The sequence below is a fragment of the Telmatherina bonti genome, assembly GCF_933228915.1.
Source record: "Telmatherina bonti genome assembly, chromosome: 9".
NCBI lineage: Eukaryota > Metazoa > Chordata > Actinopteri > Atheriniformes > Telmatherinidae > Telmatherina > Telmatherina bonti.
In genome coordinates, this window is record NC_136627.1 from 7,049,564 (window position 1) to 7,075,427 (window position 25,864).

A 25,864-nucleotide genomic window follows, 5' to 3' on the forward strand; every position below is an offset into this window, starting at 1 on the left:
ATGCACACAGAAACAACAGTGACCACGAACATAATGTATGAATACATCCGATGCACACACACTCACACAGAGAAGCCCTGTTTGTGTGTGTGTGCTGTTTGTGCAAAACGCTTTAAGGCTTCTCTCTTCATTGGAGAGTTTGTTAAACAAAAGTCAGTTTGTTGCCGTAGTGGAGGGGGGGGGGTATTAATACACACCGATGCAGATGTCTGAACATTTACTGCCATCCGTGAGAAAGCCTGTTGTGCTCAGAGTTGAGGCTAAAGTCTGGTGATCCCCGTCTGGCAGAGCCTATTTTGGTTGCAGGGTTCACATGAGCCCCTTCAAAAGTACATGTTTGTCTCCCAGTGAGTTTTTCTTCTTCTTCTGCGGACGGAATCACAGTCGCTCGCTGTCTTCTTCTCAAGTTGCGGCAAAAATAAACACAAAGACTCCATTTAGTCGTTACTGCTGAACGAACAACAGAAGAGCCCCAAAACAGCAGCTATTTTCAGAGGTTTTTTTATTTTAATATAAATAGCAGTGATAATGTGCTTGTACACATGACATTATGTCATATCGTTTTGTCAAATACTACAAAAAAAATATAGTGAAGGAATGAAAGATGCGGGTCAGGCTGTGCTCTCAGATTGACGGCTAAATGTGTGTCAGTGTGTTGGACACACACAACACCTGCGATAATAAATATGTTCACGTCAGAAACCTGCAGGATGGAAGGAAAAGAAAAGGTCCCAAGCAACACACTTTTGGCTTTGTCATTCCCTTGGTTCGGTCTCTCCCCTCGGCCGGTTGCCACAGCAACAGTTACCGTGGTTTCTAAAGGCACATGTGTTGTTCCTTAGCAGAGTCCTAAACTGGATCCAGAGTGTAAGTCCATAAAGACTTCATGATGCCTTTTTCCTTCTTTCTGTTGGACTCCAGGATACATGATATTGCACTTCTGCTCAGCTGGCTGAGTGGCTGTCTTTACTCTAAAGCCTTTCTGTTTCTCGAGTGTCTCCGAGTCGTGACTTGTGACCTGAAGAGAGGGGATCTTTAAAGGTTTTTTTAACACTGTGATCGATCTTGCTTGTCCCCCCCCCCCCCCCCCCCACGACCCTTCCCACTCCTCTGCTGCTCTCTCATCTGTCACTTTCCCTAAAGTCGCCCTTTGACCTCCGCTGACTTGCTCTAAAAACTCCAAAAAGCCGGCGTTTCTGCCTCACCGGCCCGAATGTGGACAGAGGAGAGGGAAGGAATGTTTAAATCAACTCTGCAGTACAGCTGGGGCGTACATTAGATACAATAAGAACCCACACGTTCGTTGGCTTGTGTTTGTTTTCCTTTTCTCTGGAATTTCTCTCCATGTGTGGGATGTGGAGATCTCAAATAAATGCAACATAAACCAACAAAGCTGGTTTTTTTTTTGCTTCTGCGATTGGGGGATTCATTGGGAGAAAAATGGAAATTTTTCGACATGTAAACAGGTTTGTGATGATTGGTTTGGGTTTCTGTCCACAGGCAGAGTGTGTTGGGTGGCTGCCTGTGGAAATGCCTCGTCAGATGGTCACAGCTCCACTGAGCCAACCTCATTAAGCATCCGTCCACTGATGCAGCGACCTTCCATTTGCACTTTAAGCTCCAACATTCCTTCTTGTGATCCCTTCTTCTTTTTGTATTTGTTTTTTTTTTTTGTTTTTTTTTGTTTGTTTGTTTTTTACAATCCATTTCTCCAGCAGAGATTAAAGGTTAAATCCTGTTGGAGAAAATGTGTCCCCATAAATTTTGGTCCAAATATTCAGGCGCGTCCACCGCTGTACCACCTAGCCGAGTGGGTCCATCAGGTGATTTCAGGCCTCAGATAAGGAAGGGCACCTGCAGGAAAAAAAAAAACAGACCAAACGCTTCTTTAAGTATTACAAAAGAAAATATATGGCGGCCATAAATTTGAGGCATGTGTTTTAGTTCCGCTAACATGTGGCTGCTGTTAGCTTAGCATGTCACAACAGTGATTTGAGGTGGAGGGTCAGAAGTCTGTGGAAATAAATCCTACCGAAAAAACGCTGCAATATTTTAGTTTTATACAGAAAATATCTCACAACTGGAAATAAACAAATAAACAAATGAATATATACAGTTATGCTCATATTTATTCATCCATTTTCATTAAAGAAGGAAAAAAAACAGCTGCCTGTAAAGCTGAAATTGACTAAAGTAAAAATAAATAAAAAATTTATGAAAATCATTACATTATTTTCTAATTCTGGTTCAATAGAAATATTATTTTTAAAAGCAAACAAATAGGATAATTTATTACATATTACATTTGTTAAAAACGAATATTTAGTTGAACAATCCTTTAATGTTTCCGCTCCAGTCAGGTGTTTTCTGTTCCTCTCAGTCAGACTTCTGCACCTTTTGTCCCACTGTTCAACAGAAAAGTGCTCTAATTTGTCCAGACCAAACCAATTTGTTTGTTTGGTTTTTTTTTCTTTCTTCAACTCAATTAAATAAAAAAAAACAGTGTCCTATACTACTATATTATATTTTTGCAAATTTTTAGTTATTGTTCCTTTTTTAAGTCTCCAGTTATTTGAGTGACTGTTGTAAATTCAGCCTTTTCTTTAATGAAAGGGGATGAATACATATGAGCACAACTGTACATACAAACATACACAAGTTAATAAATGAATAAATAAGGCCTTATCATATGAAGACAGTGAGACCCCTTGGATAAACTTGTGATAACTTGTGATAAAATATTACACAAAAACTCAAACTAGAGTATCAGCTCATTTTATTTGTTGATATTGTTTCTGTATTTTTTGCTCTTTTAATGGACTTATGATGCATGTTGTTCTGGTCCTGCTGGAGGGTTGCCCATGGGGGCATTCACATTATTGAGATCCTGTTCGACCATTTTTATGATTATTCCGCGCTACTCCTTCAGGTCACGTCAGTCGTTTACGTCTCAAACCCTGCAGCTCCTTTGGGAGATGTGTGTTACGACTTTTGTCGTTTCAAATCTTTGTAGTTTTTGAGATGTTTACCATTTTGTAAAAGAAATTATTCAGCCTCGTGATTGGAAGAAAGTCCTTCCAGCTAAATGGATGTTGCAGAAATTCAGCACAGCGATTGGTCAATTTTTGCATAATGAGCTGAAAACTCCTTCAACAGGGTTTCGGAGCTCTGCACCAGTTTGCAGTGTCCGGTTCGACTCCAACAATGCTCCCTGCAACATTTCAAGACTTTGATAAATCTTAAACACATTGAACAAAGTTTTTCACATTGAACAATAAAGTCTGTCACATCTTTACTGGACTTTAGTTCAACCACGTTTTTGCAATCTCGCTAGTTACACCCTGCAGGAAGTGGAAAAATAAAGGCGTTCCCATCCCAATTGGAAGAATTCTTAACGCTTTTTCCAAGGTGCAACTAAGAGTGCTAGTCGTGTTGTGAATAAGTCAGTGTGCTTGAACACAGAAGGTCATGGGTTCAATCCTGATGTGGGGCAATTAGAAAAAAATGTCAGTTGTGCTTTCTTTTGTCAATTTCTTATAGTTATGCAATTTCATTTCAATCATTCAGCATAGTTCAATAAATGGGCATTCACAGTTGTTATTTCAATAATAGCTGTTTCTAGTTTTAGTAGGTATCTAAGCGGTTTTAGCTCCACAATATGGATATTTTATGGTTGTGAGACTTGATTTGTCTGTATTGTTTCCTTTTACCTGTTCTTCTTTGGCTCATTTGATCTTGTTTTGTTATGTCCTTTGTTATCTCTTGGCCAGGTCATTATTGTAAATGAGAAGTTGTTCTCAAATGATTTTACCTGGTATAATAAAGGTTAAATGAAAGAAAAGAAAATTTCCTTTTAAAATCTGACGTTTTCCACTGGGGGATGTTGAGAAGAGATGGCCGTTGTGCCAAAATGAGCCCTTTGGAGACCTGGTCTGAACTATCTGAGGTAAAACACTCTGTAGTGTTGATAATAATTACATTATGTTAGTAATTACATTGTAACGTAATGCTTGGTCTTTGCAGAGATGATGTTCACATGTTGCATGATGATTTGATAGTTTTAGCGCTACAGCTGCATAAATCCAAAGAGATTCTCATATTCATCCTGAAAGATTCTACATTTACGTCATGCAACATCTTCATTTTTCACTTAAAACTCATCTTTATATGAACACATCTTAACAAATCACACATGTTTTCCCTTCACTGTGACTCCAAAAGTACTCAGATAGATGTGTGGTTGTAGAGATCGTCCTTATGAGGTGCAATGTAAATGTAAATACAGGGCTGAAAGGGTTAAAAGAGTGTTTCTTCTTGTGCAGCTCAGGATGGAGGACTGGAGTAAAGAGAAGATTCAAAGCAACCTGTTTGTTTCCTTTATGACATATTCTTTCTAAACGAATACATCTATGATGATCTGTGTTGGTCACTATAAAATCTAACGAGATGTCTTCATGCAAAATGTTTTAGAAACTTCAGCCGAGTTCAGGAATCTCAGGAAGTTTGTATAAAGAAAAAAACAAGATGAAATTGTGTAAATTAGAAGTGAGATGATTTTAAAATAACATTTCTTAGATCAGTTGATTAACTATAAATGTTCTTTCAGCAGAAACGTAGCATGGATCTTCGCTAACATCGTGGCGGTCCACTGCGCTGCAGCAGACGCCGACAGGATCACTAAACACAGTAGAGACCAGAGATGCAGTTTTATCTAAGATGCTGTTTATGTGGCTGCAGAAAACCTGTTAAATATCTTTCACTTTCATTAACAATCACCTTTAAAACATTAAATTGCGTCTTTATGTTGAAACATTTTGTCTCTGGGATGAAACGATGCAGAGACGTGGATTAGTGATGAAATGACCAAACAGTGTTTCCGCCTCTTTTTCTGAGAAACTTTAATCAAATCTAAATAAATTAGCTCTAATTTGTTGTCTTTAAGTAAAGAAGATTTCTGTAACTTGTCTGATCTGCTTTGCAGACCTGACATTTCTGAGGACTGAATATAAAGAAAACCAACATTTTCACCAGTCTGACCAGACAGAAACCAGTATTAAGATGATTTTATTCCTCTGAACAACCTGACTTTCCTAAAAATGTTCAGACATCATATGTGGACATTTGTTTTTATAGTTTCCCACCGTGCTTCTAACACTGGAAACAACTGGTTTATACGGACACTGTTTTTATGAACTGGTTTGGATGGTAGAAATGGATTTATTTTAATTAGATAAGAACTGATCAACAATAAATGGGACTGAACTGGACTGGGTTTTGACTTTTTCACATTTGAAGCTACAATTAAAACTGAATTTAATTTATTTCTTTCAATATTTCTTTAAAAAAAAAAAAACACATCCAGAGTGACTCGTTACTCTCCAAACAGAAAAATGCACCACTTCCAGCAGTCTAGGTGAGCAGGTTTGTCCTCTGATGAGCAGAAGGAGGTGTCTGGAAGACCCTGGAAGACTTTAGCAGCAGATCAGGTGCAGAAAACACACTTCAGCCCAGCAGCAGAGTCCGCCAGGCAGCAGAGATGTTAGCTAAAGAAAAGGAAGTGTTTCTGTAGTTTCCGTGAGGCGTTCCAGTGAGATCCGTGTCGTCAGTGTGCTGCCTCCCCAGCTGACCTCAGTCCCAGCACCTGTTTCTAATAGCCGTCCTGCCAGAGGCGATTAGGATCCGTCCACCCCCAGAAAAGACCTTTCCTCTGCAGCTCCAAGCCCAGCCGCACACCAGCTATCCAGTCACACTGATTAATCACATCAAGATGGAGCGTTCAGGTTCATAACGCTGCTGATGACGCTGTGTGTGTGTGTGTGTGTGTGTGTGTGTGTCCACGTTCAGATACGCCACCGAGATATTTCATCAGACATGTGTTGCTCTCAGATATAAAGCTAGGTTTTCACGTGATAGCAGCTCCACACAGAGCGGCGAGGACTCCCGCTCACCGGGGCCCCTGACGCGCTCTTTGAAGGGCACAGTTGTCCCGAGGTTGCCACGGGGTCAGTGGATGGACCTGATTGGTCAACCCCCTGTGGACCAGAACTGGAAACGCCGGCTGCTGTAATCACGCTGACGGAGGATGACGTCGGCCTCCAGTGTTGGATGGATGTGTGTTTGAAGTTGATTATAACTTGAACGTAAGAGTAATGTGAAGTGAAAAGAGCCTCTCGCTGCAGGTATCCTCTGAGGAGAAACACTCTGAGGAGGGCGCACTGCAGCTCTGCTTCACCCTGATGGGAGTTCAGGACTAGCAGCGGATCACTACAATCACTTTCCATGTGGAATCAGATCTGCACAATTAACCCCGACGCCTGAGAATTCACCACAGGACCGAGACGACGTAACACAGCTGGCGCTCTGATTCGCCTCAGATGTCTTCATCTAAATCATTTAATAAAATTTGTCAGCAGTTTGCACTAAAAGAGGTCAAGATTAAAAACTATTCTGGGACTTTATGGCTGTGTGGTAACTTCGGCTTTCAGCCTGAAGACAAGAACATGAAGTTTTATAGGAGCTGAATCTGTATTAGTTATTAATTATATCTCATATTATATCTATCCTGCTACATACACGCATAATTTCACAACGTTTGTCATGTGTTCCTGTTAGGAAGCATATGAGGAAAAAGTCCTTTTCATTCAGGTCGTGTGGGTGGAAAGAGCTGTTAGTGGCAGAGGAAGATATTTCAGGGGAAATTTCTTTGCTTTCTCCATGACTGAAACAAATATTATCGACTTTACAGATGAACTAAATTTAGAGATTTACTGACAAACTGATTTAAAAAAAACATGCAAATGGGAATATAGATTATTATGACCCTAAGTGGTTAAAGATGCTGCATGAATGCAAATGAGATGCGGTGATGCTGGTGGGTCCCCAGGTCCCACTGGTGGGGATTCCAGTGGGTCAGAGGAAAATTCAATTAGTCCATAACTTAAAAATATATATAATTCTTTGTATTTGTTATATTATTCTACTTGTTAATCAATAATGTTAAACTTGTTTAACGCAACAGGAGAGTCCTCATTCAGCGAGGCGGTCTCTGCAGGCTGAACAGTCAGGTAGGAAACAGAAAACACAGCAGCGGCTTTTACATTTTGCTTTGTGGCATTTTAACATTTTCTTTTTCCTGCTTAGTGGAGAAAACCGGAATCTCTCGTCAGAAGCAGGATGTTCATCCAGAGCAGAACAAAGCGAGTATTGTTCATCATGTTTTATTTATTTCATTACATCACGTCCCCCTAAACGTTAAAACATCGACATGAATGAGCTCCTTACTGACGACTAGAAATGTGAGTTTACTTGCAATGAAGTGTGTCTTTAAGTGGTCAAATGAAATCCGCGGTTAGTTGGTTTGGTAGCAGCTAAACCAGCATGTCGCGATGCCGTGTGTGCTGGGATCCAGTCTGCACGCCTTTTAGATTCGCTGAGGGTTGACAGCTCCTGTATAATGTGCTGACAGAAACCTTTATTTACAGGTTGCTGTGATTTTAAACACGACTTTCATGGTAAAAGTCACAATGAATTGATACTAAGTTTATTACGTCCGTTTAGATTTGAACGCATCAGGATGCAGGACGCGCAGCTTGGAAATCCTATAAACACAGATTGTATTCTCAGTCGAACACAAACAACATATCAGATGTTGAAACTGAGACATTTTCATAAACAATATAAACTCATTCTGATGGCAGCAGCACATCTGTAGACAAACAGCTGGAAAAGTCAAGAACAACTGGAGGAGCATTTAAACTAATAAGCTTCATTTTCAGCAGGTCAGTAACATGACTATTAGGACCAAAATCTAACATCACAATACAGCTCATTTTATATCCTTATAATGATATATATAACGATATAAAACTGTGTGAGTCATCAGTTATTAGTCAGATGTTGCTTGGCAACGACAGCAGCAATCTCCTTCCATCTGGGGGAACTATGGCCGTATGACGTTTCACAGGTAAATATCTGCTGCAGCGTTTGGGTCTGGAGTTTATTATGAACTTTCGCCTCCATTTGACGCTGCTTTTACTGTTTTTACTCACTGACTCTATTCTTTATTCTGTATTCTTTATCCTGATTCTTGCACAGGTGATAAAATGAGTTAGTTGTGTCGGAGTCCGTTGTTGGGACTGTGAGCTAGTCTGTCGGTTCCACGTCGGTCTTTTTAAATCCAAACTGGATCCATGCAACAAAAATTTCCCCTCTAATAGAAACAAGCTCATCAGTTTGGGTTGGCTGGTCATCTTTTAGTGAATTATCTGCTCTGAAACACGTCTGCTACCGTCTTCCTCCATGTTTGTTTATATATTGCAGCGTGCTGTAAAGCGTACTTGGCATAAAATACTGCAGTAAAGCACCTTATCGTGGCGTAAACATTAGAGCCTCATATGAAACGTCATTTTCCATCGTCCAAACGATATATATCGTCACATCGCCCAGCCCTAACGACTATGTAAGGAGCATTTCAGAGAGGCAGAGTCTCTCAGAAGGAACGATGGGCAGAGAGTCATCAGTTTACAACAAACCGCACATGAGGTTGCGTTAGTGCAGATGTGGGCAGCTTCCACATCTGTGAAGCTCCATCGATGCTGAAAAGTACGCAGAGGTTTTAGAGCAACATCTGCTCCCATTCAGACAACGTCGCTTCCAGAGAAGACCTCAGTTTCCTCGTCAGATATATGTTGTTTATGTTGGGAATAAAACGTGGTTTCATGCCATTTGCAAATCGTCGCATTCTGTTTTTATCGCAACCTTTTCCGAGTTAATGTTGTGCTTTAAGATTTTTACTTCCCTAACACACATCTGAGCAGGACTGCGCACATGTCAGAAGAATGAGAATAAAAAGGTGAATTATTGACCTTACTTTGTCCGTACTGGCCATACTGGTATGATGCAACGTGGTCCACGGTGTAGCCCTGAGAGCTGTAGGATGGGGGGCAGTAGGACTGTGAACTGGGCAGGGAGGGCAGAGCCGACATGGAGGGGACACTGGTGAGACCCTCCAAGCCCTTGATGTGGTCCATGCGCTGGCTGCAACTGGCAGCCATGCCGGCGGGGGGCTCGAGGCCGCCCGTCAGAGGGGAAATGGCGTAGTCGCTTTGGGGCTGGTGTGGCACGCCGCCTGGGTTCAGCAAGCCCATCACCTGGACGGAGAGATGGAAGTTAGGTCAGTAAAGGTTGCATTTTCTGTTCTGCTACACTGAACTAAGCAGAAGACACGTTCTGTCAAGAGTCAGGAGTTTGCAGCAGGTTTCGCCACTGACGCTAAGACCAAACAACCGGTCAGGAAACCCCCCCCCCCCCCCCCCCCCCACCCGCCTCTTCCCGGCTGCAGACTTCAAACAGCTCCCAGCCAGCATGGTCCAGACACAGATATGACCAGTAAGGAAGAATTAAGCAATTTGTCTCAGATCCATGGCTCCACTTACTCTAAAATTCCTTTTTGACGCTGCTCCAAACAGCCGTGGTACAAGATAAGAACTTAGAGATAGCACAAAGGAAAGGTCTGTGTGAGCGCGGCTCTGTGAAACCTCACAATAGATTTGCAGATTGAGGAATTCTCTTGCTCTTGACCTGGTCTCTATTAGCAACCAGATAATCAAATTTGGCTCGCAATGGATGGAAAAGAGCCGCGGGTCAAAGCGTTTCGGCTGCCTCGAAACAGATCCGCGATTCGAGCGGCAGCCGGCGAACACTCGCTGAGTTTACCTGCCCATCATCAGACTGGATGGAGCGGAGACAATGAAAGTGTCTCTAACTGAATCTGCCACTTCTAAATGTATCACATCCCACTTTCCTCCCAGCTCAGCAAAGGCCTTCAGGCGCTTCTCCGTGTCCTAATGAGAAGCAGGTACTCTGCTCTCTTCGTCCTCTTGGCCCTCTAAGTGACATTTTATTCAACATCCACACACACATGGTCCTGCTTAAATCATTTCCCAAGTAGGGGAGGTGAGCGGAGGCGTCCTTGTTGATTTTCAGAGGGGTGTTGTGTTTCCTCCCATGCCTGGTAACATTTTCCTAAAAGATTAACCTGCGTTTGGAGAGGTTTGTTTCAACAGAAAGAGCCGAGAGATGCAGCAAGGCCAGCATGAACGCAGAGATGCTGCTTTGGTGCCTTTTCTCTTCGTCATGCGTCTCTTTCCTGAGCTTCTCCCGCCGCATCCAGGCTCTTTCATTATCGGAGCGCTGCCGTTGCCAGCGGGCTAACTCCGTGCATCCAGGAGCTAGCGGTGAAGAATGTCGGGATGAGAGGAAACATCTGAGACGGGACGTTCCCTCTCTGCTATATGAAACATATACAAATAAATTAGAACCTTTGCTTTCATATGGAAGAATTGTGAGGCAAACATTTTAAGAATGCCATCCTGAGCAGCTTCCCCCGAGGCTGCAGTCCAGCTTCGAGTGTGTAACGGTGTTTGTGCACACATGCAGGGCCGTGACCGTCCCATGTTCTGTGTTCTCAGTGTCCTATGGGCGGTATATGCTTGGAGGAGTCACAATATAACACAACAAAATATGCAAATATCTTAAATAAGAGTTCTTTTCTTTCGTTATTCTTTTGTTTTGTATGTCTCCTGTCTCAGCAGGTCTCCCTGGCCGGGAGTAGCAGTTCCTGTTGTCTGTTGTCTTTCTGTCCTCTTCCCTCCACACAGCAGAGGCAGATGGCTGCCTGTCCTGAGCCGGGTTCTGCCGGAGGTTTCCTTCCTGTTAAAAGGGAGTTTTTTCCTTCCCACTATCGCCGTGTGCTTGCTCAGGATGGGAGATTGAGTTGGACCCTCCATCTCAATCTGTTGGTTTCCTTATATAGACTGTTATGAAATGGCTTTCATGATGTTTTTTTTCTATCTGTAAAGCGTCTTGAGATGGCGTTGTCGTGATTTGACGCTATATAAATAAAGTTGGATTGAAAAATAAGTTATTTGTGGTCCAAACTCAGCAGAGGGTCAAACAGCTCAACCATGCCATGTAGTATTTGTGTAAAAGTTGTCACAACTCTCTGAATGTCACGGAGTTCATCAATTCTCCACACGGTGTGGGAGTCTCCGCTGCATCCTCGCACTCCAAGGAGTCAAAATCTCATTTTATGCCTGTTAGGGTCTCTTCTGTCTCCTCCATCCAGGAGCAGGACTCTATGCCTGAATAATTGACTGTAATTGTCTTTTCACTTCTCATTTGTCACACACACAGAGGTGTCCTCTGACTTTCCTCCCATCCTCCACTTCAGCCCTTGTTCTGCTCAGATGGGAAGGGTCTCATGTCGTTTGTTCTGTCTCACCTGTGGAGAAAGCCCGTTCCCGATGGCGGGGTTCATGGGATTGGTTGGTCCGCCGGGGTTTGCAAAGCCGTCCGAGTAGCCTGAGAAGGAGTGGCGTCCAGAGGCGAGGCAGTAGGCAGAGCTTCCCTCTCCCTGCCCGGCACCCCCGGAGGCCTGATGGCCTGAAGAGGGAGGCAGCGGCTGGGGGCGGTGCACCGTGCTGGGAGGCTCCGACACTGTCGGAAGGAAAAACAGAGATGATCAACGTTTACAGCAGATCGTCTCAGCGTATGAAGCAGACTGTACTACCTTGTGCGATAGATGAAGGGGGGTAAGATCCATCAGAGAGCTGGTAAGGAGGGATGCTGGACATGGCTGAGGCCGGGAATCCTGGGATCAGGTGATTAAATGCCATCAGCTGATTGGCTCCAGCTTGCTTCCTCCACCTGGCTCGCCTGTTGCTGAACCACACCTGGAAAATGGAAGATCACGATCAGTCTTAAAGCCTCCTGCTTCACCATGTTTACATCTGACAGAGAGGGAGAAGGAGAATCGGGTTGAATCAGGGTGTGAAGCTGAAGATGAAGGTGGCAGACGGTGTGTGAGAGTGTGTGATGGCTGGCTGCAGTGAGCAGTATGCCATTTCCGCATGGACCGCGCTCCTGCTGGGCCGGTTTACACTTCCCGCATGAAGCCGTGGAAATGAATTAACTCGACACCGGAGACCAGAAAACCACATTCATGGATGATTTTTACCAAAACGCCACGAATGTAAAGCAGAAGAAGGTGTTGGTACCTGCACCCGGGCCTCTGTGAGCTTGGCCCTCTGAGCCAGCTCCTCCCTGGTGTAGATGTCGGGGTAATGCGTCCTCTCGAAGGCCCTCTCCAGCTCCTCCAGCTGCTCGGCGGTGAAGGTGGTTCGACTGCGCCGTTGCTTTCTCTTCAGTGGCAGATCGGGCTCCGACTCCACATCCGAACCGTCGTCGGAGTGGCTCGCTGTGCAAACGCAGGAGAAAGGAGCAGATGGACGGGGAGGTGGGTGAGACTTTCTCCTCATATCAGAGGTTTTACCAGCATCACATGGGTCAGTCTTTAAGAGTTTCTTCTTGTTGTTGTGTGAAATTCAACACACACATTTAGCACAACAGACCTCCACTCAGATAAAATATTTCGAGCCTGAGGCATTATCCCATTGGACTAGATTTCCTGAGGATGACGGGGAGGGGGGGCTCTGGTGGGCGAACAGCCACACAAAAGGCTCATTTGGACCCAGTGTGACCAGTTCAAGTCTAGAGTTGACTATGTGAAGGAGAAAGACTCGTTTCCAGCCAGGTCAGCTGCTGGTTTCAGCTGCTTTGTCATTTACACTCAACAAACCCGCCAGAAGTTGACGAAAGCGCTGATTAATCTGATGCTTTTCAACCTTTTTTGAGCCAAGATTCACTTTTTTCACTGGAAAAATCACAAGAAACAAACCAAAAATGTTGGGGGGAAAAGCCTCTATTATTAATATAAAGTACATTTTTTTCAAATGTCGTGAATAGAAATCAGATAAACACAAGAAAAGCGAATTTTATGATCTTCTATTGTACTTTTTTTTTTTTTTTTTTTTTTTTTTAGCCCAAATAGGTGAAATTGGATCATTTTTCATGGCACAGTGATGAAAAACACTGGATCAATCATCACAGTGTTTGTAAAATCCAGCCATCACACTTCCAAGCGGTAAATTCTCAAGCTGCCAAGCTGGAGTTGCAGATAATTTAACTCTTGCATATAAAATTGTCTCTTTTTTTCATCAGAATCAGAATTTTTTTTCTTGTCATTCAGTTGAAAATAGCCGAATGAAATTCATTACACATAGCTTACATTTTAAAACATGGTAAATATGATTAAAGGTATGATTATAGAAGAAAAAGTGTAAATTAAAAGATATAATTCACTGTGTATTGGATAAATCAAATCTATATTCACACACACACACATATATGCAAACATGCACAGACGTACAAGAACAGAAAGGTTTCTGACAAATTATGATCAAATTATCATCTAATCTTTCTCTTCAAATGCTTTAAGCTTAAGAACAATTTTTTCTACATTAGTCAGTTTCGTCATCTTGACGGGGAACTGAGCCTCAGGGACGCGATCTGTCCCGACAGCTTTCGCGTTTCATCTCTCAGATTAGAATTAAAACTATTGTGAACTATGTTCTATAATCCAGAAGTTTGCTGTTTGACTCAAAGCACTTCCAACACTCCACTGGCTCCCTTCTAAGGTCGGCTTCGCAAGATCGCCCACTTTTTGTGTTACACCTAATTAATTCCCCCCTCAGCGTAGAGGAAGTTTTGTGTGCAACACTGTATTAGTTCCCCCCTCAGAAGCAACAATAAAATACAAGAGAATTCAAATAGCTCAGGGCCCCTCATGTGAAACTGATCCTTTCTCCCCCTTCGGCGATTTTTCTCCAGCAGTGGGAGTCAACTTAACATGCATTAGGAGCAAATTGGTAAAGAAACACTGAAGAATGAGGGAGCCAATAAGTAAAATATGTTCAAAGGGGGAGGAGAGCAAGAAATTGAGACATGGCGGTAAGCCCGCAGCTGAATATTTAACAGTTTGCTATTTTTCAGAGGAATGAAACTCGAGCAGCTCCTCAAACAGGTGCGACTGAAAACGACCAGTTTGGATCCAGTTTTACAGGATCAGCTGTTTGTGGGACGTTTCAGATGTGGTCGTCCCGGTGACAAAACCTCTGATCCGCGGGCCAAGTTTTATATCCGACCGGTGAGGAGGGAATGCAGGGAATGAAGACGGGACGGCTGAAAAACAAGTGATGAGGCCTTTTGTTGCCTCCCCTGCAGTTCTTGCATAGAGGAGGGTGGTGAGGAATGCCTCCCCCCTTTATTATATCCCCCTTCCCCCCCAACCTACGCCTGCATACACGTTCCTCAGAATTTCACAGGGATTTGGGCCTTTGGGAAAGCTGAAGCAGCCCAGGAAAAACCATAATCACTTTGGAATTACCTTTCGGTTCGGAGTGCTACCGAGGTTTCTGGAAGTTTCCAAAAGAAGCGACAGAGTGGCACCTCTTAAGTCTTCAAGCGTAGATCCGATGCAGTCCGAACCGAGACTTCCCTGGACCGCTACGCCGAGTTTTGGTAAGAAACATGACAAGATGCCGAGCTGAGAGGAAAGGTTTTGCCCCGACAGGTGAGACTCCGGCGGCGTCCACAGAGAAACGTCACATCTCAGCAAGTTTCCTTCCAAACAACAATAAAAACTTCTTTTCTTTCATTTTTGGCACACCTCCGTTAAACAAACGCCACCATCCCCTCCCTCCTCTCTCTGGGTTTCCTCCTTCTCCCCCTCTTTGTCCCCCCGTCCCCCTGTCTCTCTCCTTTCCACCCATATTTCTCTCTGACTCTTTGTTGCTCCGCAGAGCTGAGGTCTTTTCTGGCGATTTCCACGCTCCATCTGTGGAATCCGTCATGGCTCCCTTAGCCCTTCACAGCAGAGGCCTGTCACCTGCCCCATGGGGGAGCTTGGGAGGCTGGGGTGACATAAAGAGGCTCTGCAAAGGGCTTGGGGATGGGGGGGGGGTACAATGCCCCTGGCTTTGTACCCCCATCTTACTACCCAGAAAAAAAAAAAAGCTCCCAATGCTTACAGAAGGAACTGTAGGAGCACCTGAGTGGGTGAGCTGGGACAGCAGGGGCCGGTGTAGTGGGAGTAAATGTCCCCTGTGGGGCTGCAGGTGGGGTTAGTAGCAGCAACAGTTTGTGGCTCCTCTTTAATTCATGGACACCAGCTGAGCCGAATTTATTTTTCTGTTTATTTCCTCTAAAAGATTCACTTTTTCTGACCTTTTAGTGCATCCTTAATTCAATTCAATTCAACTTTATTTATATAGCGTCAAATCCCGGCAATGCCATCTCAAGACACTTTACAGATTGATATATATATATATAGCCTATATAAGGAAATCTACAGATTGAGTTGGAGGCTCCAACTCCATCTCCCAATCTTAACTGGTCCCAGACTGATTAAAAATAGCTATAAATGGTTTGAAAGGTCAGGTTTTTACTTAGTGGATTGCTCTGAAAATGGTTCAGTTCTGTGAATCATCATAAAAACATAAATCCACATAAAAACTTCCAGTTTGAAAAGATCTTTGCAGAAGGTCGGAGCAGCCAGGAATGATCGGTGTGTCTCAGAGGGAACTAATAGGGGATAAAGTCTGCTTTGCTGTCAGATAGCCTGTGTGTGTGTGTGTGTAAATATAGGTCTCTGAAAACACAAGTTTAACCTTTTCCACATTGTATAAGCGCTTACATTGCATCTACATGTCTTCGACCAGAACATGTAAAGTTTCAGGTCGTAAAGAAGAGTGAGGTGATGAGGAGTCACCCAAAAAACCCAACAATGCAAAATTACCCACAGATCATGGAATATGTTTATAAATACACACAGGAATACACACTAAACTGCACCTCATATGTCACAAGATGCAACACAATCACCTGGTTTCCGCTATGTATCCTAAAGGAGTCCAAACAAACCCTCACACAGGATGGGGTTAAACACACACACCAGCTTTCCACAGTGACTCAGACGGACTGAAACGCTACATCAGCACCATGCAGAGCAGTGCTGCTCTGTACACGAGGCAGAGATGACGCTGAAAGCTTTCTCCTGCCTCTCCGAGCTTTTCCAACCTGTGGTTTCAGAGTGCCCTGCTTGCCGTCATCGCCTCGCTATCCCCAAGATCTGATCGTATCACTTTGGCACCGTCAAATAGCTTCAGCCAATCAAATTATCCACTCTAACCCTGCATGTATACACATGCCGTATCGTAGCCATAAACACTGGACGTCTCTCTGTAGACTTGAGCTCCACCTCGGCTTGGAGGAGCCGGGTCTGCAGATGTGATCCCGGCTTTTGTCGGTTCATCCAAATATGAGATGAGAACTTATGAGCCTCAAAAGGGTCAAATTATCTGAGTGGGAGAGGGGCTGGAAACTAAGAGAGGAGCAGTCGGACTGGGTGGGGGGGGTGCTAGGGTGGAGGAGGTTAGAGGAGAAAAGAAAACTGTTTAATTTAACCAAACTGAAGCCCTGAGAGGCACACAGTGCAGGGGGCTCCAAGCCAAAACAACCTCTCCGGAGCCAAGAAAGCCCAAAATGGCTCCCACCAATGCAACGCCATCCCAGAGGAGAGGAAAACCAGGAGGAGGAGGAGGAGGAGGATTTAGCTGAAACAGTCTATTGGAAAGACTGCAGCATTGCCCAATCTCTTGTGAGGGTCTACAAAAGCTTAAATATGTCCACCGAGACGTGGGACAGTACACGCTGAGCGTGGACGCGTGAGAGGCGGATGGGGATGTGTCGAACGTGGCTTTGGGACTGTGGGGAATGACTGACCATATGTGGGTTATTTACACCCTTCTTCAGACATCCCACTAACTCTTCTGGGGCTTGGGTTAATGGTGAGGGTAAAGCGAGCCTCTGACACGTCGCCTCCCTTCTCTCCACCTACTCCTCTGAAAAAGCACACAAAACAAAAGGCAGAGGAGACAAACGCTGCGTTTATTTGGGCGGGCCGACCACGCTGCTCCCATTCAGGAGCTGTGGAACTAAGTGACTGGCTGACTGCATTAAACAGTATATAGAAGTCAAGGCAAGCAGATGCCGGCCCGGATAATGGCTTTACTGACAGCTTATGGACCCATCTGCGACTCTTTCTGCAGGGTCCAGAAAAACACGCCGCCTGCATGTGAGTGCATGTGGACGGCTGCGTGGGAGGAGGGGCGCTCATTTGTAGCTGGGTGGCTCAAGCTCACTTGACTTGCTAAGGAGTTGTAACCATCACAGCTGCCCTGACAACAAATGTTTGAGAATATACATGAATATAGATAAAAAATGATGCCAAACTCATCAATCAAAGCCTCATTATGGGGGGAGACGTGATGGAAGGAGTCAGAAGGACGACAGGGATGTTGGAGGAGGAAGCAGCTACCTGTCATCTGCAGCTAAATGTGTTTTTAACCCTGTTTCCTGGGCAGCGCCGGGGGAGACCGACCCTCTGTGGCCCGCTGACCCTGCACCTCTTCTCTGACTCCCAGCAGCCATGTGGGACCTACTTTCTGTCAGTCTCAGCTTCTCATCGTTGACATGAAGGAGGTCAAACATAAGAAAAACCAACGATATAATGATGCTTTTATTTTATGAACAGTGTTAGTTTCTTTCTGATTCACTAGAAACGTATTTAATCACGTTGTTAAGGGGGAAGTATGCTTTTTTTCTCCAAATATTCCCACACGGGGACCATGCTCCGAGTGGGTTAATTAGTTAACAAAGCTGTGAAAGAGAGTCAGGCTTCATGGGTCAGGTGATTGACAGATGCCTGTCCTCCATCAGCTGCAGAGATGCTGCGTTCACTGGCCTCGGGACGCCCGACGCTGACCCTGCTGCATGAGAGGAAAACACACACATTCCTCCTTACTTTCTCAGAAACACACAAACACACTCATGCACTTTAAAAAATAAGCCCTCCCTCTCTCTTTCTGAACCCCCCCCCCAGCTGTTGTGCCTATAGTGCATACTTGCAGCAGATAAAGAGGGGTCTTTTTCTAAGGCGAGCCATTCTACTTGACCTTCGCTGAGCCTTTTCACTCTTTCACTCCCTTCAAACCGTCTTTGGGGGCTCAATGTGGCTGCTCCATCACGGGTGAAGGCTGGGGCGCTACAGTGGCTCTGAAAGGGGGGGGGGGGGGGGGTACCCCAAACACCGTGGCCCCTTCTTCTAAAACGCACACACACACATGAGCCTTCCACGCACGCAAACACAAAGCCCCGCCCTTTCAGAAATCACTGACTTCAAAGTTGGTGTGCATTCATTAATTGCCCTTTGAATTGATATCAGAGGGTCACAATAAGGGTGTGAAAGGGAAAAAGAGGCTTTAATGAAGCATAGAGCAGCCATTCATTTGCAGATAACTATGTTTTCGTGCTTGGATAGTCATAGTGCATGAGCTTATTACAAAAAAAAAAAAAAAAAAAAAAAAAAAGGCCCACGAGAGAAGGAGGAGTGTGAGGGATGAGGGAGCCGCGGGGTAGAAGAGAGTGATTTGGTGCTCGCCACTTGGCCCTCGTGCCCCCTTTGCAGGGTCTCACTGAGTGACACATTCATTCTTTCAATGGACAGACAGACAGAGCCCTTCTTCACGAGACACTCGGATCAGGCCAGTAATAGCCACCAGCTATTATAGGATCCTTCAAGAGCTCACTGGGACAAAACAAAAAGAAAGTTTGAACACATGACGCCCATAATTCCCCCTAATTCACTCAATGACACATGAGCTTTACTGTGTGAAGTTACAGAAAATCTCAATTAAAACATTAATTAATAGTGAGGTGTTTGGATTTATGGTCCAGATATCTGGTGGATGTCCTCGTGTTTCAGCTCTACAACGCTTTTTGTAAAATATGCACAAAAATGTCGACTTTATGGAACATAAGATGTAGTTTCACTGACCTCTGGGTCTGAAATAAAAGCTCAATGTGATCTCACACACACTAAACTCTCCACTTCTTCTCCTTGTCATCCTCCCTCCCGCCGTGGCACCGATCCAGGACGTGTCCCTCTTATTACAGTTGCAGCCTGACATCCTTCACCCCGAGTGGCAGAGCAAGCCGAGGTCCTCATACCGTTGGCATTATTTACACAAACAAAGTCCTGCTCTGTTTCTGCGACAAAGCTGGCTAAATCTTTCTGGCTCTTTCATGTATTGTCTGCAGACGGTTCCCTCTTGTCCCTCAGCCACTGGCCTGAGCGGGGGATACAATGAGCCCAGCAGAATGGAGGCAGATTGAAGGAATGCGCCTCAATAAACCTAATTATGACATGATGACTGCGCTCACCATGGTAGGGGTTGTTCAAAGATCCCGGGTTTATTCAATTAGCCCTTTCCAGGATCCTCTTTCACCAAAATGAAGTTATCCCTTTGACTGTTTGCATTGCAGAGTGGAATGTGTGTGTATGCATGAGCCGGTGTGTGTGTATATGTGTGTGTGTGCAAATGGAAATGGACCTAAATGGAAATGTATTGGCCCTCAACAAGGCTCCTCTGTATTATCTGCTTAATTTCACCTCTCCATGTATGGAGACTAAAAGATACACTGTGAACATGTGAGGCAGGAGGTGGGAGGAGGAGGGGACACTGTCTGTTTTAATCATTAACTTTGTCTCCAGGGTTAATTACTGTGACGTTGGGAGTTTGGTGAAGCCCAACAACAGGCCTGGAGGGCCAAAGCTGCTGTCAAATAAAAACGCATCAAAATGAAAACAAGCTGCAGCTTTTCTTTCCTCATTTATTCCTTCTTATTAGGAACTTAGGAGAGAGTGGCATTAAATTCTGTTTTTACTCCGGATATGAGCGGTTCATTCCTTTAAAGCTTCTTATGATAAATTAGGAAATGTTTAAGCATCATGTTTATTTAGGTCATTTTATTTATCTGTTCAAACTATTTTATGTTTTGCGTCTAAAGCTGAAAACGAGGCTCCAACAGTTGGTCGTTTTTACTGACTTTTTATTAAAACTTTGTGGTAATAAATCTGCCTGATCCATCTCTATAACTTAGTTTGGGTGTAAGTGTTACTGGTTAACTTTTTGACCAGTTTACTGGGATTGTTGTGGTAAAAAAAAAAGAAAAGTTGATTCTTTTTGTCCAAAAGAAAAAAAACACGCAAAGAAAGATTTTCTTGCTTTTTTTTTCTTAGTGGGAAGCTTAAGAGCTTAATGGTTTAACACTGCAACAAAAAATATGAATAATCAGCCCACAAACAGTTAATCCAGAACTTAATAAGGTTCCTTTGCGGAGTGGACTGACGCGCCTTTGTGCGCGCGGGAGGACGCGCGGCCCGGATCCGAGCCGAGCTCCGCGCCGCAGGCTGCGAGGGGCGGTTCTGCTCTCCACATGAAAGTGGGATGAAATAAAAGAGGCGATTTAATCTGCTTGAAGAGATTTTGGGAGTATGTGGGGGAGACGGTGGCGGCGCAGAGGTCTGAGGGGGAGGGGGGGTGGAGGTTTTGGGATCTGTGCGCAGCGCGGGACGGGTGGCCAGGGCCCCCATTGTGAAGCTGCGCTCCGGGCCAGACTGGGGTTCTCCGGGGAGAACATTGGTCGCTATTCACCGAAAACACTCTTTAATACACTCCCTCCGTCATTAAATGTGACATCACACAATATCGACATCATTTAGGGGACATTATTAATGTTTGAGGGGGCAAGGCCAGGATCAACATCAAAGAATCAATAATGGATCACGAGTTAGAGGCTCACAGAGTTCCTCCTCATCATCATCATCATCATCATCCTCACCAGCAGTAACAGGCTGAAGCTTAACGGGACAAGGTGTTCTTTATACAGCAGCCAGCAAGCTTTACTGGTTCACACTTACAGACTGGTTTTACAACATTTCCCCCAGTTTGCACCGTTTTTCTTCGTCACTGCAACAGTTTCCAACTTTAAGCTGCTTTAAACAGAGATTAGTGTTTGACGCGCACAGGTGCCACGCAGCCAGTACGTGGGTAGCTTTCAGGAGACTGACTCGTTTGTGTGTTTTTTTTTCTTTCTGAATGCTTCTGGCTTTCTTTATCTGAGCCCAAAGAGAACATTTAGCCGGTGGAGAGTCCGGTGTGCGGCCTTCCGAGCCGAGCAGGAGCCTCGCTGAATAATTCATCCTTCATTCCAGGCTCTCTCTCTCTCTCTCTCTCTCTCTCTCTCTCTCTCTCTCTCTCTCTCTCCTTCCTTTTTCAGGGGCTGAATATTAAACAGGTCTCCCTTCTCCTCAGCGGCGGCTAAAGCTGTTTCCAAGCTGGCCTTTTGTCCGCGCGCAGCCCGAGCGTGAGCCTCAGATGGACTCTCGCTCCTTTGTCTCCCAAGTTCATCCCTGAGCTTCCCGTTGTGCGCGCGAGGCGTGTCTTTGTGCAGAGATGGAAACCGTTGAACAAATGTTTGATCAACTCATCTGGGGGACATTTTGTCTCTTCAGACCAGGGTCCTTCATCTCTGCCTGCCCCCCCCCCCCCCCCCCCCCCCCCCCCCCACGGGCCTCCGTCGCCGCAGAGACCGAGCCCGCGTGCGCAAACTGCGGGTTAAATGTTTGCACTTGGAGCCTTAAACTGTTTGGAAAAGTGGGAAGCCACATATTTGAACAACACAGGACAGGTTTAAGCTGTGCTGTGTGACAATCATATTAAATGTCAAAGCAGGAGCAGAAGCTCCGTGATAAAAATCCACCCTCTTCCTCCTCATCTGCTCCCACGCGCAGGTGGATCTCCTGCCTTTTCCACGTCGCGGAGTTCATGTAGAAAAAGGAGAACTGGACAAACTCTTCATCCCCGCAGTGTGATCCCTCCTGACACTCGCTAAGTGAAAAATAAGCTGCATGTGAAAAGCACGCGGGGTGTGATACTGGGCAAAGTGCGCAAATAACGGAACTGCCACGCGTGACCAATTCCCACTTTGATGACGCGCGAAAAGAAAGACAGAGATGACATTCAGAGCAGGTTAACTGGAAACCAGTCAAGCTCAGATGTAACGAAAGCTGAGCTTCTGTGGGACATTTCCAGGGAGGTTTTTTACTTTGGCCTGAAGAAAGAAAGTTCTGGTTTTCCTGAACAGAAAGTCTGAATATTTACTCTTTTTTTTAAAAAATATATTAATTATTAATATTAATTATTAATATTAATTTTTTTTTAAATTAATTTCTCTTGGAAAATGTCAAATAGATCTTTAACACTGCGCAATGCCACATTTCCAAAGACTATTTAAACTGCGAGCTTCGTTAAAAAAAAAAAAAAATTACACTAAAAAAAAAAAGTTTTGAAAAAAATACATATCTTTAAAGAAATTATGAAAATATTAAGTCTGAATAGGTTGAGAATTCTGCACAATATTTTTAATAATAATGTTTGCAGTCATGCAGCAACCAGGTCATCCAACCTCACATCAACGTTTTAATGTTTTATACTGAGAAAAACGGAGAAAATAAACAATAAAATGTGTCTTTGCTTCTTCCTTTGCACAATAATAATAATAATAATAATAATAATAATAAAAATAATAATAATAATTCATTAAATCATCATTCTAGCCGCTTAGTCCAATTCAGGGTCGCGGGAAGCTGGAGCCTATCCCAGCAGACTTTGGGCAAAAGGCAGGGTACACCCTGGACAGCTCGCCTGTCCATTACGGGGCCAATAATAATAATAATAATAATAATAATAATAATAATAATAATAATAATAAATGTTTTCTTTCTATGTTTTATCCCAGTTCTAGTTTTAAAACAATCATCAGAAGCAGGTGATAAAAATGACTCAAGCCGTTTTGTTTTTTTTTCAGATTTAAGAAAGTTACTGAAAAATGTGGCATCAGAGGAGAAACCTTAAAGGGTTAAACACGCACGCGCAGGAGCATTCTTCTGCCTCTGCGCACACGCACAGCCATCACCTGCTGTTTGATTTACGGCAAGGCCTCATGGGAAAATCATTACCCGCGGAGATATGTACGATAAAGAATTCCTCACAAAGGATGACACACACACACACACACACACACACACACACACAGGCTCCACTCCACCCACATCCAGCTACTTTAAACACACACAGTCTCTTTACACACACACTCCACCCACGTCCAGTTACTTTACAGCGCGCTAAAAACGCCACGCCACCTCATAAAACCTCCTTTGAACAAGTTGGAGGAGATTCCTCCGTGTCCTGCAGGATAACTCATCCCATTATTCCCAGTATGACCAGATCAGAATGTGTCCTGCAGAATAACTCATCCCATTATTCCCAGTATGACCAAATCAGAATGTGTCCTGCAGAATAACTCATCCCATTATTCCCAGTATGACCAGACTAAAATCTGTCCTGCAGAATAACTCATCCCATTATTCCCAGTATGACCAGATCAGAATGTGTCCTGCAGGATAACTCATCCCATTATTCCCAGTATGACCAGATCAGAATGTGTCCTGCAGGATAACTCATCCCATTATTCCCAGTATGACCAGATCAGAATGTGTCCTGCAGGATAACTCATCCCATTATTCCCAGTATGACCAGATCAGAATGTGTCCTGCAGAATAACTCATCCCATTATTCCCAGTATGACCAAATCAGAATGTGTCCAGCAGAATAACTCATCCCATTATTCCCAGTATGACCAGATCAGAATGTGTCCTGCAGAATAACTCATCCCATTATTCCCAGTATGACCAAATCAGAATGTGTCCTGCAGAATAACTCATCCCATTATTCCCAGTATGACCAGACTAAAATCTGTCCTGCAGAATAACTCATCCCATTATTCCCAGTATGACCAAATCAGAATGTGTCCAGCAGAATAACTCATCCCATTATTCCCAGTATGACCAGACTATAATATGTCCTGCAGAATAACTCATCCCATTATTCCCAGTATGACCAGACTATAATATGTCCTGCAGAATAATTCATCCCATTATTCCCAGTATGACCAGACTATAATATGTCCTGCAGAATAATTCATCCCATTATTCCCAGTATGACCAGACTATAATATGTCCTGCAGAATAACTCATCCCATTATTCCCAGTATGACCAGATCAGAATGTAAACAAACAGAAACGCTCCAAGTCTCATAAAAAAAATAAATAAATAAAAAACTTCCGACACGAACTTACTGGTCCTGCTGGTTCTACTGGTGTGACCCAAACAGCAACTCCTTCAGGTAATCACTTACATCTGTCTCCTAAGATGCCCTCGATGCTGTGTTTGGCCCTCCGGTCGCTCTCCTCCAGCTCCTTCTTCTCCACCTCCTCTTCATCCTCCTCTTCATCGCCTTTACTCCCGAATTTAGTCCGCATGATGCGACTGATGGAGCTCACTGTGGAAGCGTTGGTCCAGACAAAAAAACTTCTCACTCAACCGAAAGTTTTGTGAAAATATGCAGAAAGTAAACTGAACTAAATTAAATTATATATATATATATATATATATATATATATATATATATATATATATATATATATATATATATATATATATATATATATATATATATATATATGAATTTTTAAAATGCTGGTTGGGAAAAATTTGAAATAATCAGAGTTGTAAAAAAAAAAAAAAACAAATAGATAAAAATATTGCTTTTATGTAAACTTGAACATTAAATTAAACAGAGTGAAATGAAACTAATGTGATAAAATGGGAAGAATTACATCCATCCATTTCTTCCCTTCTTTACCTGAGGGAACGTTGTTGCGGTCACACATCCCATCCTTCAGTAATTTATCCTGAACCTCCCAGCTAAACATACCCGGGTTTTCCCGCTTGTATTCTTCTATTCTCCTCTCTACGTCCGGCGTGGTTCCCTGATTCAGAGGTCACAAAAGCGGCTTTTACTCACTCATTCTGGCCCTTCGTGGCTCAAACAAAGGTGCAAATCAACAGGTTAGACTTCTGCATGCATACTACAACAGCCCCCCCCTCTCTCTCTCCGGTCCGGTACCTTGGGTTTACTGCCTCCGATGGCCCCGGGTCTGATGGAACCCGTCTCCTGGTATCGGCACAGGATTTTGGACACGCAGCCGTGGGAGACCCGCAGCTGCCGGGAGATGACGCACGGCCTGATCCCGTGGTGGGCCATCTCCACGATCTTATGTCGGATGTGGTTCGGAAGAGGTCTGCCGTTTATGAAGACTCCTCCGAGCTGGTTGACTCGGCCCTGACCCAGCGGGGTGGACACTGCAGCGCACCAGAACACAAAGAGAACCTGTCAGAGATTATAATCTGTAGTTTCACAGCTAACAGAAAGGAAAGCTCGTCCTGGAGGTTCTTCTTTTTCCTTCTACAAGTTAAAAATCACAACAAATCAGACAGAAAAACTGCAAAATAGCGAGCAAAAAGAGGAAAAAGTAAGAAATAAAAAGAGAAGAAAGTTGTTGTCTGAAAGGGGCCCCGCTCCCAGAAAGGATCAAACTAAAACACAACATGCAGAACTTTACCTTCCAGTGGGAATCCGCTGCGTGGGTAGTTCTGAGTCAGCGTGGGCCGCATCATCCTGGGTACCGACCCAGCCAACGCAGTCATACCTCCACACACCGCCTCCCCGCCAGGAGGCTCCGGTGGCGGCGGAAAGGCTCTCCTCGGTGAGGCTCCGCAGCACTGTGGCCCAGCTCCACGGTCCCGGGACAGCCTGGATCCTTTGAGGAGTCCAGTCGGAAGGGGGACAAGCAGAACCCGTGATGCGGCTCGGTTCCTGGTCCGGATCCTTTCAGGGTGGAGGCTTAAAGGGGGGATGTGTTCTTGTCGCAGGGCGGAGATGTTGTTATTGTTATTGTTGTTTGTTGACACCAACTGGAAGTGAGAGGAGAGCGTTAAAAGTAGCAGAGCTTTTCTCTGACCCACTCAGCGCTCCGCGCTCTGATTGGTCCAGAGGATGCACGAGCGCGCGAGGATTGGCTGGGGCTGGAAACTTTGCTCCAATCAGAACCGCTGTCTGAGCTCCTCTCACAAAGCAGAGATCCAATCTCTGCAGGGTCCAG

The 25,864-nt window shown here is 44.3% G+C and overlaps 1 protein-coding gene across 3 annotated transcripts; it reads right to left on the bottom strand.

Annotated features, from left to right (window-relative positions):
* Positions 1 to 1,118: 1,118 nt before the first annotated feature.
* On the bottom strand, positions 1,119 to 25,535 carry pax3b (paired box 3b). 3 transcript variants are annotated; one of them, XM_079246455.1, is made up of 9 exons: positions 25,325 to 25,535; positions 24,829 to 25,064; positions 24,637 to 24,691; positions 24,058 to 24,201; positions 12,057 to 12,256; positions 11,570 to 11,732; positions 11,282 to 11,496; positions 8,865 to 9,149; positions 1,119 to 1,854 (listed from the first exon to the last, which is right to left on the bottom strand). In XM_079246455.1, exons 1-9 carry the CDS (start codon positions 25,407 to 25,409, stop codon positions 1,837 to 1,839), a joined length of 1,401 nt encoding a protein of 466 aa, XP_079102581.1. In that variant the 5' UTR covers positions 25,410 to 25,535; the 3' UTR covers positions 1,119 to 1,836. The 3 variants fall into 3 exon arrangements, with proteins under 3 accessions (XP_079102581.1, XP_079102580.1, XP_079102582.1); XM_079246454.1 differs by having other exon boundaries at positions 24,565 to 24,691; XM_079246456.1 differs by lacking the exons at positions 1,119 to 1,854; positions 8,865 to 9,149; positions 11,282 to 11,496; positions 11,570 to 11,732; positions 12,057 to 12,256 and adding an exon at positions 17,565 to 17,726 and having other exon boundaries at positions 24,565 to 24,691.
* Between the last annotated feature and the right edge of the window lie 329 nt (positions 25,536 to 25,864).

Excerpts from the sequence above, each read along its gene's own strand:
- pax3b (XM_079246454.1), bottom strand. The coding sequence starts at position 25,409 with ATGACTGCGTTGGCTGGGTCGGTACCCAGGATGATGCGGCCCACGCTG. Across the intron at positions 24,692-24,828 it reads TCGGAGGCAGTAAACCCAAG|GGAACCACGCCGGACGTAGA; the intron begins GTACCGGACCGG and ends CCTCTGAATCAG. Across the intron at positions 9,150-11,281 it reads GGAACGGGCTTTCTCCACAG|GTGATGGGCTTGCTGAACCC; the intron begins GTGAGACAGAAC and ends CTCTCCGTCCAG.